The sequence below is a fragment of the Cydia splendana genome, chromosome Z (genome assembly GCF_910591565.1).
Source record: "Cydia splendana chromosome Z, ilCydSple1.2, whole genome shotgun sequence".
Taxonomy (NCBI): domain Eukaryota; kingdom Metazoa; phylum Arthropoda; class Insecta; order Lepidoptera; family Tortricidae; genus Cydia; species Cydia splendana.
The window spans coordinates 21,558,906-21,580,340 of record NC_085987.1 but is presented as its reverse complement, the minus strand read 5'-3'; the positions used below and the strand labels follow the sequence as shown (position 1 = coordinate 21,580,340).

General features: G+C 37.3%; 2 protein-coding genes across 2 annotated transcripts in view; one reads left to right on the top strand and one right to left on the bottom strand.

Annotated features, from left to right (window-relative positions):
* The window catches only part of LOC134805074 (adenylyl cyclase 78C), a 37,829-nt gene extending 24,997 nt beyond the window's left edge, over positions 1-12,832 (top strand). The window contains exons 18-25 of the mRNA XM_063778360.1: positions 2,095-2,329; positions 2,495-2,615; positions 3,490-3,596; positions 4,272-4,386; positions 6,032-6,177; positions 9,878-10,097; positions 10,866-10,962; positions 11,201-12,832. Of these exons, the coding sequence (XP_063634430.1) occupies positions 2,095-2,329; positions 2,495-2,615; positions 3,490-3,596; positions 4,272-4,386; positions 6,032-6,177; positions 9,878-10,097; positions 10,866-10,962; positions 11,201-11,534 (1,375 nt within the window). The 3' untranslated portion in view covers positions 11,535-12,832. The remainder of the gene's footprint in view (positions 1-2,094; positions 2,330-2,494; positions 2,616-3,489; positions 3,597-4,271; positions 4,387-6,031; positions 6,178-9,877; positions 10,098-10,865; positions 10,963-11,200) is intronic.
* A 4,230-nt stretch (positions 12,833-17,062) lies between these two features.
* LOC134804688 (FERM, ARHGEF and pleckstrin domain-containing protein 1) overlaps positions 17,063-21,435 on the bottom strand; it is a 91,354-nt gene continuing 86,981 nt past the window's right edge. The window contains exon 29 of the mRNA XM_063777807.1: positions 17,063-19,840. Within this exon, the coding sequence (XP_063633877.1) occupies positions 19,801-19,840 (40 nt within the window). The 3' untranslated portion in view covers positions 17,063-19,800. The remainder of the gene's footprint in view (positions 19,841-21,435) is intronic.

The window sequence follows — 21,435 nt, the reverse complement described above, 5'->3', positions numbered from 1 at the left end:
AAAAATAATATAAATAAAATGTTAAATTGAGAGCTAGCTTAAAGTTTATTGAATTAAGACTTCGTAAACCATATGGGTACTTTAATACTTGATTAAAAGCCAAAACTATATAAATTAAAAACCTAAAAAAAATTAAAACTTTTTTATTTTTTAATTTTTTATTATCTTATACGTTAAATATAAACATACCCAAAAATAAATCAAATAAATTGAATTATAAATAAAATTGTGCTAGTAGTTGATATGAGAATATACGTGAAATATACCTTAAAAATTTTAACTCGGGTCACTTTCAAACTCGTTTTATGAGAATTCTAGTGAAAAAAACATATACCGAATTTCGCTCATACGAAACTTCATGAAATACATTGTTTTCTAATTTATTTTTTTAATTATCTTCGTTGTTATATTTAAAAACAAGCACTCAAAATGTTTCTAGAAAATCCTTGATTCGTTAGTGGCACGAAATAGAAGACACACGAAAAATAAAATGACCGCTATTTCGTGAGTCGATTTATTGCAATTTTAAGGTATTTCTATGCATATATTCAATCTTTTTTCTTATCAAATCAATTATTAAGGAACTTACAGAAACACTCCCAAAAACTTTTATTAGAATGGGTTTAGCTTTTCCCTCCTATAAGCTCAAGTGAGAGCGCGCACCTTACGCCTAAAAAAAGTGCACGCATACAACACAGCTGTTCGCGGCCTGACAGTTTCGACCGTCGTATTATTCTCAGTTTCATCACTAAAATATTGGTTATTATTTTATTGAAGAGATTAAATAAAACAGTTTTTTTTCATATGTATAATTTGAATAAAAAATATTTGAATTCCTTATTATTTGCGCCAGAAACAAAACTAACGAAATAACGTACTAACACGAACTTGGGGCCCTTTACCTTATTAGCACGAGCGGTTAAACAACAACTTTGCCCCCGAGTGAAACAAATAACTATTATGGCTTCATCATGAGCTCTAGATTGGTAAATTGTATGATAATTCTAGCAGCGATTAGACTAAACACAACTATTAGGTAGTAACGTAACTACTCTCTAACTAAATAAATACATACGAACGTAATAACGTACAGTCGGTTCCCTAACATAAGTAATATAAGTATCCACTTTTCTATACAATAAGTATTTCTATATAATAGTATGACAACTTGTAGGTACTTACCTACCTAAGTTGGGGCACCGACTGTACTAAGTAAATTATCGATTCCGTCCTGCCCATGCCAAGATTCTCAAACATATCGTTTAGAATAAGTGTTTTATTGTCATAGGGAGTCGCTACATGTAAAGGTAAATAGAAGAGCACTGCATTAGAACATACCTATTATTATTATTGTTGTAATTTGTGGGCCTTTATGAGGACGTGGCACGTCGACCACAAGCAGTGATATTGTGGCGGCCCTTTAAAAGTTCATTACTAATGCCCGTTGAATCAAGGAAATTCCATATTCTTTGGGCCGTAATGTTTTGTACCTCATAAGGTTGCACTACGTGCCGCCCTAAGTAGGTAGGTACTTCTTTTTGACATTTAGTGGTCCGCAGGAAATGAGAATGCATGTGCATTGCAGTCTTCTCTGACTCCAGACAGAACCTGCATGTCACATGCATGCATTAAATGTCTTGTTCCTTTCCAATTTTCCAATGTGTTTGTTCAAGTCCCACCAGTATTCTAGTCACCGCGCATGTTTTGTATCTTTTGAGCCCTAGAAGCTCCTTAGAGTTAGACCAAGAAAAGTCTCCATGCAGCGGATTTGATAGAGCCCACGCAGTGCAAGTATGATTTTAAACGTCAAACTTCTATGAAATTATGACGTATAAATAACACTGGCACTGCGAGGGCTATCAAAATCGCTGCAGACTTTTCGTGGCTTAACTCTAGCAGTTTTGCTATTAAACCCGTTGATTAGTTAGAGGCTCTAGAGCTTTCGAGTGTTCTTCGATTGCTCTCATTTTGTTAAGCAGAGAATATGCTTCGCGTTTAGTGATTCCACAGAACGGTTCTGGGCCGACCAGAATATAAGTATGTATTTATAATACCTATATAGTAATATACCTAATGATGTTAAAATAGTTTCAGCCAAATGGAATTCTACCAACGAATGTTGATTCTAATGATGGTGTTCCTGGCGATCGTGGTGAACCACGCGCGGCTCGTGGAGGTGACGTCGCGCCTCGACTTCCTGTGGAAGCTGCAGGCCGAGACCAACCTCGAACAGATGCGGGACAACCAGCGCACCAACAGATACCTGCTCAAACATATCCTGCCCGACCACGTTGTCAACCATTTCTTGAGCAAGGAACGCCGGCCCGATGTACCTAAACATTTATATTCTACATATCAAGTATTTAATATAGTTGTTGATTTTACTTTCAATAGCCATTTAACTGTAGCTCGGCTAAGGAAGTTAAAGCTTTTATAATGTAAAATATAAGTGGAGAGATGTGTTTTAATGCGGAAAAGTTTAATTTGGCGGCAGGAGCTGTACTCGCAGTGGCGGCACGAGGTGGGCGTCATGTTCGCAGGCATCCCCAACTTCCACGAGTTCTACTCGGAACAGAAGGCCGTGGACTGCATGCGCTTGCTCAATGAGATTATCTGTAAGAATTTCCTTGTGCCCTAATTATTTTAGTTTAATACATGCTCAGCTATTACCAAAAGTTATAATATCAATACCTATAGTACCTACGTCTCACAAGGGCCTCGAATACCCACTTTTAGTTTTCATTTACTAAATTAAATTCAGTAATTATGTGCTTCGTCCTCATAATCAAATGTCAAATAGTAAGGATCGCGCAAATATACAGGGTGATTCAGGAGACGTGAGCAGGACTAACACTGCGCATTTCGTAAATTATAAGCAACTGTTTCGTATGAGTATTAGTGAGGTTAACGTTAATTTTCTAGTCGTGTTGAAAAAAAAGTTATTAATTTATTTACGACATGCATGGTCACCCTAAAATTAGAATAATAAACTATCGATATTCTGTGTCAAATTGAATGTCATCACGGTCTGGTTACTTTTGAAAACTCGTATCTCACTCAAGTTTGACAGTTTATTTTCTTCGTAATCAAAATGCTGTCATTACGGTCAAGACTTTAAAGAGGTTTTATGTTTATTAATTAGGTCTTGTAGGGTAACCATGATTGCAGAGAATTAAATTTGTCCTCACTAAAAAGTTAAACAATAGGAAAAAGTGTGGTTGTTTCACCTAAATACGACGGTGATCGATCAATTATCAGTTACTGAGTGTGCAGGATTAGTCCTGCTCACGTCTCATGAATCATCCTGTATAGTTATAAACTAACGTACACTTTTCGTTTGTTATAGCTTTCTACATATACCTACTGTTATTTTTTATTTTTGCTCTCTATACTTAGTTCATTTGATATAAAGCCTCTCTCTTTTACTGGTTTAGGTCTTGGGGTAAATATATTATATTAAACAATCTTATAAAGAAGTTTTGATTACAGTTGATTTCGATAACTTGCTAAGGGAGCCACGTTTCAAGAGCATTGAAAAGATCAAGACTATAGGCGCAACATACATGGCTGCGTCAGGACTCGACCCCAATGACAAGGCAAGCGCCGCTATTCACATTTTGTAATATAATCACTATTACCTAAGCTTGATTGTATTTTATAATGCCACTAACGTTAGCAATGTGTATCTTCGTGAAATATGTATACTTAGGTATTACGGGCAATACCTATAGATACAGTGAGGGAGAGTGAGGGCTCACTATTAACAACCACGAAATGGTTAAAACGTTAATAAGATTGATAAGTTAGACATAGACAATAGACAGACATAGCTGCCGCTGCTGGAGACAGGAAGGACTCCTTCAAATGTTACTTTTATATCTAGCTATTTCTATCTATATCGTAAAATAAGTTTTATTGTCATAAACTTCGTTTATGATACAAGCTTTTATCGCTGACACTGTACCTACTTTTCGTTCAACAGGTAACAAATAGTGACCGAGACAATTCTAACAAACCCAAACAGAATTCCTATGGTCACCAGCTCCATCATCAGATCAGCTCCAGTTCCATATCATATTAATATTGCATTGTCATCCTATTTACATAATTAAATACCTATATGCAAATTTTAAGCTTCATCAGAAACCTGGAAGTGGGAAGTGGGTATTAACTTCAACTATTTGACAAAGCTGTATTAGGGAGAGAGAGAGAGAGAGAGAGAGAGAGTGAGAGAGTATTAAGTAACCACTGTTTGCATTGTGTTGGCGCAGACGAGCGACGAGGACTGCGAGCATCTGTGCGCGCTGGTGGACTACGCGTTCGCTCTGCGCGTGGCGCTCGACGATATCAACAAACACAGCTTCAACAAATTTCGTCTCCGAGTTGGTATGCATGCATACTTACTGTTACGAATATACCTACCTACGCAAAGTTAAAGTTGTCTAAGCATGTTAATTCTTAATGTAGGTAACAATCAAATACCTACATTTTAACCGAAATTTCATCCGACAACAATAAATCATCAGAAAGCAGAAAGTTTTACCAAAAGAAACCCCCAAGTATCTGAAGCCCCCTCCAGACGCGAGTGTGGAGTCGATTTTCGCAGACAGCGAAATTGAGTCCACACTCGCGTTCGCGGCTTCGCGCCGCGATCCGCGCACGAGTGTGGAGGAGGCTTGAGAGGATGAGCTTAATTTAGACTTCCTCCCTAAAATTCGTTACCGTAAAACCAGGTAATAGTCCACAACTTACAACTATGGTCCAAATTAAAGTTCCAGTAAAATATGTAATATACCTAAGTATTTTCAAATTATGTGGAGTATAATACAATACAATATAGAAAGAGCATTAGTGTATCTAAGCTCAAAAATAAACGTAACGAGTACAAATCATAAAGGCTCGTTAAGAATCAACGTTAAAAACTGATAGTTGTACTTAAGGACTAATATAGTTAGGTACCTGATTTTACGGTAGGTACATATTTATTTTATAAAGGTACCTAAATAGACACTAGTTATTTATTTGTTTTACAAAGGGGCAATTGTTATTGTTTAGGTACCCCTCGTGCATTGACATAGATATCTAGGGACTGGCTTTACGGACAATAATAATGAGGCATGACAGGGGCCAGTACAGCGGTGTGACACCGGTACAACGCGATTGGTCGATGAGTTCGCATCACGCGCGCTATTGGTCGCAACTAGTTGCGTTAGACTGCACGATTGGCTGGAATTCGTGAGTCACACCGCTAAACTAGTACCATTTTTAGTGCCCGTAAGGCCAGTCCATAGGATATATACGTTAATGCCCTCGTGTTAATATTGACACCAGAGGAAGCGGAAGATTCAAAAACTGAGCAACTAGCGAGTGGTTTAAAAAATGAAATGTTTGCGAGGGTCCCACGGCACGAGAGATACCTAAATAAAATTTGCTATCGATTAACACAACATTTACCACATCAACGTGAGGAAAATACCTACTGTAAAACATTACAAATCGAATTCAAATGAATGTTATTATTCATAACCATGACTTGAAAGTCAATTCTACCAGCCAACTGCAACTTTCCCGTCTGTGTTTAATGAATAAATGTCATTTATACATCAAGGAGTTCTTCCAGTGTAAAATAATAGACCTTTACTCGGTTATCACATTGATGATCATATCGATCCATTCCAATGTGTAGGCAGCCTAAAGAATTAATTATATTCTATTTATTTATTTAATAAAATCATACCTAGGTACCTAATACACTCAGTGTTCATATCTAATGACGAACGGGCTGGCACATCAATAATTATCACAGACCAACCTGGTGATAATAAAATTATCGACTTCAAAATTCTGAGAGACAGTAGGTACCTAAGCAGAGCAGACGACGAGGGACTATTGTTTTCAACCTACCAGTGCAAAGTTCGATAAATATTGTATTTAAACGATGTATTCAGGTAAAACGGATGCACCGACCTAGGGCCGAAGGTAAAAAGTTTTTGTTAGATATATTGACAGTGTATGGTATGTGTTGGGGCAGGGATAAGCTGTGGGCCGCTGGTGGGCGGCGTGATAGGCGCGCGTAAGCCCGTGTACGACATCTGGGGCAACACCGTCAACGAGGCCTCGCGCATGGAGAGCACGGGCGCTATGGACCGCATACAAGTCACCAAGTACACGAAAGAGGTAATCTTTGCTTTACCTTCTTCAGACTCACGCAGTGGCGGATTCGCAATCTTTGCCGCCCTAGGCCCTGTAATCGCTCCTTTCTTCAGCGACCATCATATTAACTACGTTTTGAGTTATTTCTTGTTATCATCAGCGAATTTTTTGTCACAATTTGCCGCCCTAGGCCCGGGCCTACTTGGCCTTAGGGCAAATCTGCCACTGGACTTACGACTATTTTAAGCACCTTCAACAGATGGCGCCAGTAAGCAAATCCTTCAACTTAACATTGCAATTTAATTGCAATTAAGTCAAGCGACAAGTCTCGCTCTGTCGGTCGACGATATTTGATAATATATAATATAACTAGTAGTTCGCCCCGAACTGAGAACTCGCGGTGTGCCAAAAACTATATAGAGCGATTGACTTTGTTGCACCTACTTACTCGTATAGTTCGACATAAAATAGTAGAAAATAATTTTCAAGAAAAAAAAAACGACTTTTATGGGGGCCGGTGAAAGATTATTGTACATAGATGGTGCACTATGTAGAAAAGGAGGTAAAACCACCCACTTTTCTAGTAGGTAGCATTTCGTTTCTGTAAGGGTCGCAGTTTTAGCCTCACGAACCCACTTCTCTGATAGCAGTTCGGTTCTGTGAGGATTGCAGTTCGAACCTAACCAAAACCACTTTCCTAGTAGCATTTCGTTTCTGTAAGGCTCGCAGTTCTAACCTAACCTAACCCACTTTTTTTCGGTTCTATGTGGATCGCAGTTCAAACCTAATAACCTAACCCACTTAACGGCGCGTGCGGTGCGGTGTACGGGGGTTTGAGCGGGAGGGGAACTAGCCCCTGAATTATTGCCAAACCTACTAAAGTTTGGCATCATTATACTTTATACCTACATTTTATGGTAGGTAATCATAGTGTTTATTTAGTTTAGGTATCAGTGGTTTTCCGGGTCAAGGTCCGAGTCCGGGTCCGAGTCCGGGTCCGGGTCCAGTTCCGGGTCCAGGACCAGGTCCAGGTCGAGGTCCAGGTCTTGGTCCAGGGCCAAGTCCAGGTCCAAGTCCGGGTCCAGGTCCGGGTTCAGGTCCAGATAAGAGCCCGGATCCGGGTCAGGTCTGGCTCCAGGGCCAGCTCCGTCAAAATCGAAATTTGAAATCGCCAAACGTGTAGTCATTGAACAGTTCTGTTCTGATCATCATCAGCAGTTCCACTTCATCAATTGCGACAGTTTTTAATGTAAATTCTTGATTTTCTAATGAAAATACACAAATCTCTATACGCATGCCTTTAAGATTTGTGGAGTTCCCTCGATTCCTCATTGATACCATCATCAGACGTCGAGCTTGGCAAAAATATGGCTTAAAAACTTAACTTGCTTAACAAACATAACGAAAAGGACAAATCGCCAAACCTGAACTATGCGTCGTTGAAGAGTTCCGTTCTGATCATCATCAGCAGTTCCACTTCATAAGATGCGACAGTTTTTAATGAAAATGCTTGATTTTCTGATCAAAATACAAAAATCTCTATACGCATGCCTTTAAGATTTGAGGAGTTCCCTCGATTCCTCGTGGATCGCATCATCAGAACTCGAGCTTGACAAAAATGTTGCTTAAAAACTTAATTTGCTTAACAAACATAACGAAGACGACAAATCGCCAAACATGAACTATGCTTCATTCAAGAGTTCCGTTCTGATCATCATCAGCAGTTCCACTTCATCAAATGTCACTTTTTTGAATGTATATGCTTGATTTGTTGATAAAACACATAAATCACTATATAAAAATAAATAAATAAAATAAAATTCATTTATTTCGAGTAACGAGGACTCATAATCACAAATCATAAAATAAATCACTATATGTATGCCTTTAAGATTTGAGGAGTTCCCTCGATTCCTCATGGATCCTATCATCAGAACTGGGTTTTGACAAAAAAGGGACCAATCTGTATGCATATACATACAATCAAAAAAATAATTTTCAAAATCGGTCCAGTAATGACGGAGATAAGGAGTAACAAACATTTAAAAAATCACAATCGAATCTCCTCCTTTTGAGATTTGGAAGTCGGTTAATAAACGAGGGCGCCACTTTTTACGTAGCTGTCACATTTTTGACGTAAAATGCTTACACATGGCAATAATTTATAGTCTGTCAAGCCATTTCCGTCAGTAGAAACAAGCGGCTAAAAAATGCAGCCGCGAAGGGTTATCGTCCCATAGAAAATTTGAATATCGCGCCTTCTTCTACTGACAAACTTGTTTGACCGACTATAGTATGGAAATTTTAGAGTTCCACTTTATTTAATTTCTACTATTTTATGTCCCACTATAGGCGGCAATCGATCAAAAATCGCGTGGATATATTACAAGGTCTGTGGAGCCCTTAACTGATACTGTATCTGTGGTAAGCCGAAATATTTCCTGTCAAATGTCAAATACCTATACTACTATAGTGTAAACAACTTTATTTACGGTATTTGACACATTATGACTGACGTATATAGAGATGTAACTAACGCAAATCGATTGTCACAGCAAGCGATTACGATTGGATGGCACGTAGACTGAGGTATCGAATTGTGACGTATAATGAAATTTATTTGAGATTTAAATAAAGCTAGAATTATATGGTTTTCCCGCAAGCTAAATGCATTTAATACACCGACCGAGTAGGTCGCACCCATTGTCAAAATTGAAACTAACTGGGGATCTATTTTAAAGTTTATTTATGTTATTTCTGTGTCAAATTTGTTGTCTGTTAAGTGACGATAAATATATCCATATTTACAGTTAATTATCCACCTTTTCCTTATTTTTATTAAAAGAAAAATGAAAAATTCATATCGATTTACTTAGACGACTACCGATTCATAACGGTGGTGTCCGGCCAACCCTAAAATTAAAAAAAAAAAGACGTAGAACGTAAACGTTCGCAGTGCAGTTGTTTTCCTTTGTGATTTCAATGTGCAAGACATTTTACGTAGTGTTGCTGTAGTGAGTGACAGACGTCAAATACCGTAAATAACGTTGTTTACACTATATGTTTATTTTTATCTTGCAAATTATTTCAAAATGGTAAATTTAAAAACAATATTATAAAAGTGCAAGCCGAGCACTTTCATTTGATACCAAACTCGACCATACTTTCTTGCAAAAAGATGACCAGAATAGCAAGACCCCTCACAAATAGCTTTTTAACCTTCTAAGCTCTTCTAGCTCAATAACCCATTGATCGAGCCTGCTCATAATTTAATGACTAAGATATAATGCCCTCAACTACACGTTTACCCAATTTCATTTAAATTAGAACAAATTTACTTAAGTTCTTGAGTATCAAACTATCCTCTGATAGGTCAGCTTAAAAACATCGAAATGCCGGGACGTGCCCCTGCCAGCCGAATGTAAGAACTTCGTTGGCTTCGCTCGCTCGTTCGATTAGAGCCTGCAACCTATAGTCATGCAAATGGATTTACATCCCCTATTATCAAATAAAACAAGAAATATACATATCTGTATAGAAATGTAACAAACATAAAAAACCTGGGAGCGATACGAACTTTGAATAAGTCCTTCTTCCATCAAATCCAAAATCTTCCATTTCTTTGCGAGTTACGAATATCTAGACCAAATAAGTATGTACGTACATACTCGTAGATAGGTTGTGTTCTCATCAATGGTTTAAACATGTAAAACCTGTGATGCAGTTGCTGCGACGGTGCGGATACGAGCTGGAGGCGCGCGGCGAGGTGGAGGTGAAGGGCAAGGGCCGCATGGAGACGTGGTGGGTGGTGCGGCAGCGCGGCGCGGCCGACGCGGGCGCCGAGGCCGCGCCGGCGCCGCCGCGCTCGCTCGTGGCTCTCGTCTACACCATGCTGCAAGCCCGCAAGCGCATCTACACGCACCCTCTCGACGCTACTGCTATGCGTAAGTTACGCTCTTTCGCATTATTTTATGTTAATGTAGCATGTTGCTGAAGCTAAGGTCCATTTAGGGGAGACCCAGCGCATCAGATGTTAAATAGGTAGGGCTGAGTGGGTCACAGTGAATGTTTTTTTTTGTAAGAGCTGTATTTCCTCCATTTTAAATTGTATCGTTGTCTTATCTTAGCCTATTGTATCAATCTATCCTTATTAACCTCCCTCCTCCTCCTCAACCTTACTAAGAAAAACCTGTAAGGAACAAGCTTTGTCGCTGACTGTACTTTTCTTTCCACAGGCAACTAATACCCATCACGATAATTCTATCCCCAAACACAATTAGTTTGCGTTGTTTTATCACATAGTTCCCATGGCCACCTCCGACTCCATATCTTCATTATATTACATTGTCATCCGATTTATATTAGCGCCCAATATACGTATGCCAATTTTCAGCTCAATCGGAAATCGGGAAGTGGGTCAAATTTAGCTTCCAAGATTTGACCCACACTAAAAAAATTACTAACAGGGCAAGTTAAAAAAAGGGTTTGTAAAAATTCTGCATCTCAAAAAAACATGAAAGTTATAGGCAATATCGTTGTGGCGTACCTAAATCGAGCCTGCAATGTTTTAGATTTTTGCCTGAGCATAAATCTATGCATTTCGCCGCCTAACATTTATCAAGGTTCAAAAGTTACATTTAAAATCCAATCATACCTAGGTATTTGCGATAAACCGATTTCGATGCTGGCATAGTCTGATTTGCGTGTTGCAGCGATCCGCAGCGGCAGCATGCACGACAAGCCGACGCGGTGCAGCACCGCGCCCAGCGGCACGCACCGCCACTCGCGCCCCGGTCGCCGCCTGCCGCGGTAACGATAACTATACTACCAGACACTTCCACTAGGGCCAGTCACGCTAATTACATACGACAGACTGATTGACATACAATTTAATTTTGCCTATGTCCTGTGCGTGACGTGTACCTAGGCTGCATCCTACTTACTCGTACAGTGAAATAAGGAAGTGAAGTGAGGGTGAAAATAGAGTTGATCGTTTTTAACGACTTCTAAGAGGATAAAAATCGCTAGTAATATAATTATAACTAAGTTCTGTTTTCAGTATGGCTCACGAAAGTTCACGTCCGCCGTCGAAGAGCATGGTAGTGAGGCGGCCCGACATGGCTCCCCCGGTAGTGAGCAGCGTGTCGGCGCCGCACACGCCGGTGGCGCCCCACTCGTCGCCATTCCCGGGCCCGCCGCCCAAGCCCGGCATCGGAGCCCGCCTGAAGGCGGCGAGCTTCTCCTACCGAGCCCGGCCGCAGCGGGACAGATCTCCTAAAATACAAGAGCTGGATGAAGCAAGCGCTAACCCCGCTAATGGGACCACCAAACTATATAAAAATGGAACTTTCAGACTTCGCTCTGACACAACTAGAATGTAAATAAACATAAACGAAAATTTCAAATTAAAATACCCCAACGCAGTGAAATGGATGAACCGATTTACAAAACATGACCCCACGATACCACCGCTAGAAGATAAAGTACCGCATCCAAATCAGTTCACCCGTTTAAGAGCTACGGTGCCACATAATGACATAACGGTCAAACTTATAACATCCCTCTTTTTAACCCCCGACGCAAAAAGAGGGCTGTTATACTTAAGTTAGATTGCGTCGGGAATTTAAATCACTTATTGTTAGAAAGAAGAAATATTGAATCCTAATAGTTACTTAAGTAGGTAAACAGTCACCTGCAATCATTATGTTACTCTTCAAAGGCTGCAAAAATATGTGACACGCTCTTATGGCTCTACAAATAAGATCGTGTCAGATATTTTTGCGCCTTCGTTGTGTAACATATTATTGCAGGTGACATATAGTAGGTACATACAGTCGATTCTAGATTCCGTTAGTGCTATTTTTCTAGTACCTTAAGAGTAAGAATCAAGTTAAAGTAGTATTTGTTAGTTTTATTTTAAGGTATGGATTTTCGACTATTATATTTATATTAATGTAATGTTTAGGACATTATTATTATTACAAAAAAGACTGATGAGATTTGAGAAGTTAAATGACGTTTCCATTTTAATAACTTTATTATCTACAAAAGTACCTAGACGTTACTGGTGGCCAAGAATGGGCCATAAACTACCTAACATAAAAAAAAATAAAGTAAACCCGATTTTTAGTACCTACCTACCTACCAATTCGTTTGTGCATTTGCTATTGTATAAAAAAAGTTCGACCGTTTTTGATATAAAAATATTATACTAATAAAAGGAAAATTTTGTATCCCAGGGCTGAACACTGGCCCCACTACGTTATTATACTTATTATTATCGGATACGTACAGTCAACATCAAATATATTATAGCTGCAAAAGTGGTCAAATAGTTCGTTACGCCGCGCCGTTATTCAGTACGGTGTGACGTGTGACCAAGTATTTGGCCACTTTGGACTACAATATATTTGACTCTGACTGTACCCTTTACTAAGTTAAAATAAAAGTATTGTAAAGTGTAAATTAGATAAATACAATAAAGTAATAAGTAGGTAAATATATCTACCTACATACATGTACCAAATATTTATACTTTTATAACATTAGTGTAATTGTCTTAGATTTCTTAGAATAATATCTTTTAACCCTTTATAAGGCAGAGACGATTTGGAAACCACTTAGTTAATAAACATTTACGGAGAAGAACATCCTCTTTTTTATTTAACTATAATGGTATTATATAGCGAGTACATCAGGCTTTCTTTCCTCATTCATACTTTTTCGGTCAGTATTTAATTTTAGTGTAATTAATTAATTTATAGTATGTGGTCAACTTATGCACTATGCCTGTCAAGGGAAGCAAGCTATCGTCATTGTTTCCATTATACTATTAAAAATATACACGTCGCTGTATCTAATAATTTGAATTATAGCTCTTGCAATTCACGATGGCGAGTGGCGAGACTCTTATTGGTATGATGACAAGGTCTAATTTTGATAAATCCACTCTCCATCGTGAATTGCAATAACTGTACTACGTTGTTTGTAGTGTCAGGAAAGTGTATCATTTGCCACTTTAAGATTAATAAAATTATAAAAGGTTACATGCTACATCGATAAGTATTGTAATTAGAACTTTATGCGGAAGTCTCTTTCTAACTCCTTGATAGAAAGAGACTTCCGCTTGTAAATTGTATCGTGAAACGGGCCACAGATTATAATTTTTTCAGTGATATTCGTATATTAATCCTACCCACTACAAGATACACAATAATGTTCGATTTACCGTATGTAGTCAATTAAACGCCAGTCTGTACAGAGCACGTTATGTTTGTTATGTCAATGTCAATGAATAGGTGTATTGGAAACAGATCATCTGCAAACTCAAGTGCACTAACAGGCTGAGTGCATATATTGACCACATGTTTTTCTTAATGATTTCGTTTTTTTTTTGCCGTAGATGTGTTCTCCAGTGCATTACAAACATGGTAGTGTATTTAACTTTCACGTAGCATATCTGTATAACTGGGGCCTTATAAAGGGTTAAATAGTCGGGAGTAGGTATCAACAACTGTATGAGTATTTTATTACTATTAGTTATGACTAGCGTCCGGAGGAGCGGCGGTTTTAAAGTAAGGTATGTTGGGGTAATACCGGACGAATTTGAGACTAATTGGGAGACCTCGCGAAATATTTATTTTTTCTCGATCTCAGTACGTTTCAGGTTCTAGAAATATAGTGCAAACCGTTAAATAATAACCGTAGTTTAGACCGGAATATTGGCAACCTTCAATGTTCAACGGTTTCAGTTTTATACGAGTGTAAAGATGAGACATATTTTTATTCGAGGGTAACGATGAATTTGTTATCACGGGTTAACATAGGATGGAGAAAAAAAACCGCTTCTAATGCTCAGATAATAAGGCATCTAGAAGAGTATATCCGATGTTTAACCTCCTCCAACGTATATGAATTTCAGCCACAAATAACTAGAAACTTAAAAGTTCTCATCGAATGTTTAAATGTTTGTATTTTTGCATCCGATTTAGACCCATATACGAAAATTTGGTAGATCTGTGACTCTCAAAGTATGATATGTCAATAGAAACAATTTCCTAAGTAATACAATTATACATATATAGAGTCTGGCTACTGAAATATTACACAAATGTTTGGCGGGAAATTAAATAGTATTTTATACAATCGTGATATAATAGAGAGTTTTTCAGTCGAGTACCGTTACGAGATTGAAAAGCTTGATTATATCACTATTGTATACAATACTTTTTCTACTAGTCAACAAAAATAATACTTTAAACTAGTAGAAACATACAAACAAACCAAACCAAAAGTATACAGCTAAGATTCGCGAACAGCCGCGATACCTACATACTGGTACGCGACCCGGCCGCCGCGCCCTACGGCGGGCTGGTCAACGACACCTTCTCGTAACTCATGAGGCCCTGGTACTTGCTCTGCGCTAAATTCAATTTTTAGACAGTTGTTTTCTCGATTTTGGCCACCGTAGCCTATGGAGACTAACAAGCAACACTAAGTGGTTTTCGTAGTCTATGGATGTTGCTATATTAAGGGTGTCACATGCGCGTTTCTGACTTATGAACCAATTGTTTCTACTATACAACCTAAAATAATTAATTTGAGCTATGGTTTTGTTTCGTCCTCTTGATCGCGGCGAGCTGTGATTGGTCAATTTCATTATAGTTGACTAAACTGTATCATATGAATATTATAGTTGAGTTGGCAGCCCATACATTAAAAATACCCAATTGCAGTTTGGTATAAGAAATCTTAATTCAAGAATTACAGTCGACTAGTAGAAAAAAAATCTTGGGCTGGTCACACTTTGTGTAGTTAGGAATTATAGTTTTGAAACTAGAATAGTTATTTGTACAACAAGAGATCAAAGTTTGATATTTCTTCGAGTGCTTATTTTGAGTCCCGTGCAAGCGAAAGATTCTATAATAGATTCACGAGCGTAGCGAGTGAATCTAATTTAGAATCTTGAGCGTAGTAAGGGATTCAAAAGCGCACGAGATGTAAATAACTTTGATCTCGTGTAGTACACAAAATTTTTCACCCTAAGCAGTGAGAACATACCTAGAGGGACAGAGATAATAGAACCCAAGTATATCGAACTTGTATTAGACCCCGCATGTTGAAATGACTATAAAGGTCACTTGAATGTCATTTTGTCTCACTCAGTGAGCAAAATCGCATTTTGCTCACTGAGTGAGACAATCAGTGAGCAAAATGCGATTTTGCTCACTGATTGTCTCAATTACCTTGCTCTCTTTAAAGGCGTGTAGCACACATCCGACATTACTTAGCGGCGGAGGGACACTGGTGTTCGAAGCGCAATGAAATAGCGTCTTGCACATTGTTGTCAAAATTAAGAAATAAAGCCTATTTTGGCGGAAATGAATTTCCTACGTTCTTCTCCCGCATCCGATATTATCCCAACATACTTATTTGCAATTTACGAGTAATGTTATACTACTTCAGGTAAATAAATAATTTATTCATTAAATCTTAAAAAGTTAGTAATAAATAAGGACTATTTCCCTCTGTGTGAAATTTGCCGCCGCTACTCCGGACGCTAGTTATGACTATACATAATAGTGTGAGATAATATGTAATACAAGTGCGAAAAGTAGGAAATTACACACAAATTTTAATGTTTTTCATCACACTTGCGAAGAAAACACTAAATTTTAAGCGAAATAATTGGGTACTTTCCTCTACTTAAACTAAATTATTTCACACCGTGCACGAAATAAAGCACCAGATCATTATTAGAAAAACATAGATAGCAGCATGGTCTAATAAAACATGGTCTTCCATTCCCAGAGTGACATGGGCCTACGTCACAATAACATTGCCACTTTATTTCAACATAACATGTTACATGGGTACATTATACCTATGGTTAATAAGTTAAAATATTTCGTTATAATTTTATAATTTTCATTTATATGTATTTTAGCTTAAATTTTACAATAACACGTCATTTTTAATTACTCGTTAGCAATATCTTCTGATTCACGAAAGAAATTTCAGACTTTCGGGTAATTCTGTTTATACTACTGGCAACACAGGATAGCGCTGTGCACATTTGACAATTCGGATCTAGATAACTTCATGCCCTGACCGTCATCCTTGTCGAACGCGTGTTAATTGTTATTTCCTTCTCGCTCAGTGTCAGCAGTCGCAGTGTTTTCCAAACTTTTCACGTCGTAAGCTTGGTAATTAATGTGTAACTGTGAATTAGTTTTTTAAACGTTTGTCTTGTATAGATAAATAAAGTTTAATTTAATACATTAGATTTGTTTTATTTTACTATGTTTCTACATGAATAACTTAAAATTAATGCCGTTAAAATAATTTTCACCGTTGGTTAAAATTCTCCCACATTTCAAAGTTTGAGAACCTGTAAACAGCATGATGACGTAGGCGCGTGTCAGTTAGGTCATACGCGAATCTCGGAATGGAGTACCAGGCGGAGTATATTATTATACCATGGATAGCAGTTATTTTTAAACACAATTTCTATTTAATAAATCAGATGGAAGTATAAAAAGTAGGTGAGTTGACTGTGACGTCACTACACGTTTTCATATAAATTCCATATTAGGAAATCGTTTTGACAGTTCTAAAAAAGAAGCTGATTTGACTAGTAGGAAAGTAGCCATTTCATACATTCGTCCGCCATATTGTCATTTCTTGCCAGGTATACGCATCTAAGGTTGGTATTCAATCTGTCCAATTTCTCTCACTCTCTCATTAAGCAAAATGTGAGACAAAATACACATTGGACAGGTGGAATATACCACCCGAAGGCATAGACCTTCGGCATTCAGTCACGATTGAACATTTTGTGTAGAATCTAAAGACCTTGTTTTCAATATTTGACTTAGGTACTATTTGAAATATGGAAATGATATATAGTATGATTTTAAATCGTTTATTTCTAACTTATTCTTCATATTTACAACTTGATAAAAATAAAGTACCTATATTTTACATGATTGCTCGCTTTTCATTTGCGACAATTATATTTACATAGCAAGTTAGTTTTGTAAATAATGTGTCGATTCGTATTAATTACATCAGTGCTCTATCCCAGGAAAACAAGAGGGATTGTTATGTTTCGACGCATATCAAGCCAAGTCCAACATACACTGAACTTGGTAGGCATTTATTCCGCTCTGTCATAAACAGAGATCGGACAATATTGCGTCATTGCTCGCAATAATGTGGACATGATTCCAAATTTGATTAAATAATTAATAATTTAATTCAAAATTTAATTTATTTCTTACTGATCCAAATCATTATCTTTATTTTGTTACCGAAAAGATTACTGTTTAGTTTTTTTTATTTCGTTTCTGCTCTTTTCGACAGGGTCTCTTTTATTAACCTTTTGGACGCCAATGACCGATATATCCGCACCGTAGGTTCAACGCCAAAGGCCGATTAATCGGTCACAGACCACAGAGCAACATAGACCTACGTGCCTATGCATAAAGTTCAATTTCAGTTTTGACACTACGGTGACGTGGCGTCCGAGTGACGGCTTTTGTGTTTGACATGGCGTCGAAAAGGTTAATAACTCTGGTAAAAGAAAGTAACTCTTACTTTCATAACTTTGTGAAAGTTCTCATATGGCCTACTTATATAATAATGATTAGACCTAGAACTTCTTCTAGAAAATTAAATATCGGCATAACTGTTATCGATAAGTAAAGCATTTCATAGAAGTTTGACGTTTCAAATAACACTTGCACTGCGTGTGCTATCAAAATCGTTGCTGACTTATCTTGGTATAACTCTATTACATTTAATCAATTTCTCGTTTTTGCTAGAAAAAGTTCTAGTTCTACTAATGATCATTTATTTCACTTATTCTATAGAGTAATACTTGTGACGTTACGTACCACGCATTTATTGTTAAGAAAAATGATACGCAAATATTTATTAAAAAAGTCATGACACAAGCTAATACCTCTGCTAATACTAACCACCTAATGTTTTAATGTTACAAACACAGCCGACGTTTATTTTGGGAATGGCAAGAACAACCCTGAGGGGCTATTCAATAGCGACTAAATCCAGGAAGGCCGACTTATTTTGAATGCTTATAAATAGAGATGCACCGGATATTCGGTTTACTATCCGGTATCCGGCCTATCGGGCCTCTATTTTAATATCCGGCCGGATACCTGATAATGACCTAATATCCGGCCGGATACCGGATAGTAACATTGCTTAATTTCGGAGTAAACAAAATTGGAATTAAAAAAGTCTCGGTCATAATCGTACTCGTTTATTATTATAAAACAATTTAAACATTCCACTGACTTGCACGCGCACTCTTTTCGAACCTAGAAATGAGTCCGCGAGAATGTTCACTAGGAAACAGGTCAAATTAAAATTAAAAATAGATTAAATATCAAAACCTGCACAATGCGCACCTGAAATACCGAAATGTAGGTATAGTTCTGCCGGCCGAATATTCGGCGGCCGGATACCGGATATTCGGCCGATGGGCAGACCAAAAAACTATCCGTTGCATATCTACTTATAAATATGTATGTGATGCGCTCCCACACACAGCGCCACTCCACGCACTCCTGACAATGAACCCACGCGGCTTGCTAGTTATTACAGGGCTTCCGGATTTATTCGCAGGAATCTTCCAACTTCCTAGTTTACTTAATCCTAGCGCCAGTTATTTGATTTAAATATGCATCTTATCAGTTCTGATACCGCTGACGTGAACAATTCGAATACTTACTTTTAAAACAAGTAACCTTTGTAACCCTTGTTAACACAATCGGTATTTAGAGGTTATAAAAATTAAAGTTGAACGCGCCAAAATTTAGCCTCATAAGTTGTCAAATAAAGAAACAAGATAAAATAAAAAACAGTGTGAAATAGAATTACAATTACATTATTTGATTTATTCATTGAATTACAGTCATGACATAATATAATGCTATCTTTGTGATGTCCGGTACAAACATGGCTCATTGTGACTTCAAAAAGTTGTTTTAAAACATACTTACATTTTGGCAGGTTCAACTAAAAACCGATTTAAAAATTCCTAATAATGCTTGTAAATACATAATATTTGAATTATTTATATACTTGAATAAAGCAAAAAATACGTAAATACTAAGTATACCTATACTCTGTACCTTTAGGTATTTAAAAGTAAACAAAATCTACCCTCTAATGGCTCCTTAAGCCAGTTAAAACATTACATGATCAAATAATGTAGGTTAAAGTCAGGTCGTTCAGTCACTGATCCAGGCGGTTTTGTATTTGGTTCGTTAACCAATAAAACTACCCGAAAATGTACAAATTGTTTGTTTACTTCTATTTAAATACCTAAAGATACAGACTATAGGTACCGACCTAGATTTTCTTGGAGAGTTTTACTTTTCTAAGAACGTTACAGTAACACTATGAGTTGCTAATTAGAGTTATTAGAAAAGCACATTTTCTAGCACCTATTTTGTTGGTATACAGGCAGTTATTTTAATTTGTGACATCGAACTTCGATATCTAAATTAACAACAATAATAGCCCTTTAATTTTAGTAGATAAGTCGTGTCGTTCTTGTATGGCACCGTGTTGTTTCGTCCGTTGTCATACTTCTGTATTAGATGGATCAATGCTTCTTTATGACTGCACCATCGCTGTCTTCAGAACATCGTTCCAACTGTCAACAAGTCACATATTATTACAAATTCAGTTATTGTAACATTATTACTACCTACAATACTTGAATGTTGTATACAATCTTACAGATTCCCCAACTTTTGGTCTTTGTCACATGAAGGTGAAATAATCCACATGTGCATTTACCTACTGTAAGGAACAAAATACAATCTCATACAAAATAGTTATAAATATTAAATGGATTAATTTATGTTAGAGATTATTTGGAGAATATTTTAAATATCATATATATAAAATTGAAAAACCAGAACGGGATAAAAAACGAGCGAAGAAGAGAGATCGCGCCTTACAAATTTCTAAAAAAAGTTTTTGACACGTATCTCGAATACAACGCACGTATGATAAGAAAAAACTGTTTAAATCTATTATCTACATAATATGAGAATAAAACTAGAACATAAAAACTATCGCTTTCGATGCGTATTTAATTTACAATAAGGAAAAGAAATTTTCATAACAATTTTCATTTTACGACTTCGACCATTTCTCGGGAACTCTCGGTTGCTTTCGTTTGGCGGTGCTACAGATTAGACCAAATAATCCGTAAGTTAAAGTAAACTAAATTATGTTTGTCATGTTGGTATACAGGTATTTCTGAGTTTTTTTACACGAAGTAAAATAAAAAGTGCTGCCAACCTCAACCTTAGTCCATAGCCCATACGAGTGAATTATGCCATTTATGACATATCAATCAAATTAATATTATCGTATGATAATCGTATTTGTATTTTATTGTTTTAAATTTCTTTATGAGTTATTATTATTCAGATTGATTTTCATGGCTCGGCAAACATTGTCATTCGTCCAGGGAAAGGGCTGCCGAGATGAGCCAAAAATACAAAGTTATAGAATGGGAGACGAGCGTACTTGGGACAACAAAATGGGAGACGCCCGATGGCGAGAGCTATCGCAAGATCGCAAGAAACATGACGTGATCTGGTATCGGAGGCCAGGTGAGTCCTTTGGATCGTTGCGTCACCTTAGCCGTAGTAATGTTAAGATCCAGAAAGGGAAATGGGGACTACCTACGTTTGTATGAAAAGGCGATTTATGGGTGGTGGTCGTCCATATTCGTGGCTTAAAGCGGAAAATAAGTAATCTAATGAACGTTTTTGCAACTAGGCTTACAACAATAAGTAATAATTTTATGTTAAAACAAGTTTTAAATAAATACCTACGTACGTTATAACTGTTATAAGAAATTTTCGAATTAAGTTATCCAAATAACGGCTACCTACTTGACAAATAAGAAATCCTTATCACAGTTATAAACCCTGGCAGGGTTGAATACATAATAATGTCGGTATTTAACTAAACATAAGACAAACTCTTTATTTCATTTACGCGAGCGGAGCTGCGGGCCCGTCTAGTTATATATGTATTTAAAAAGGTATAGAACTTAATGTTCATGAGCAATCGTTATATTTGTTAAGTATAATAGCCGTAACACACTACCGCACCGCACCAAGGTCATCGTGGGACGCACCCATAAGTAAGAGGGAGAAAGAGATATCGCTTTCACCCTCTTACTTATGGGTGCGTCCCACAATGACCTTGGTGCGGTGCGATAGTGTG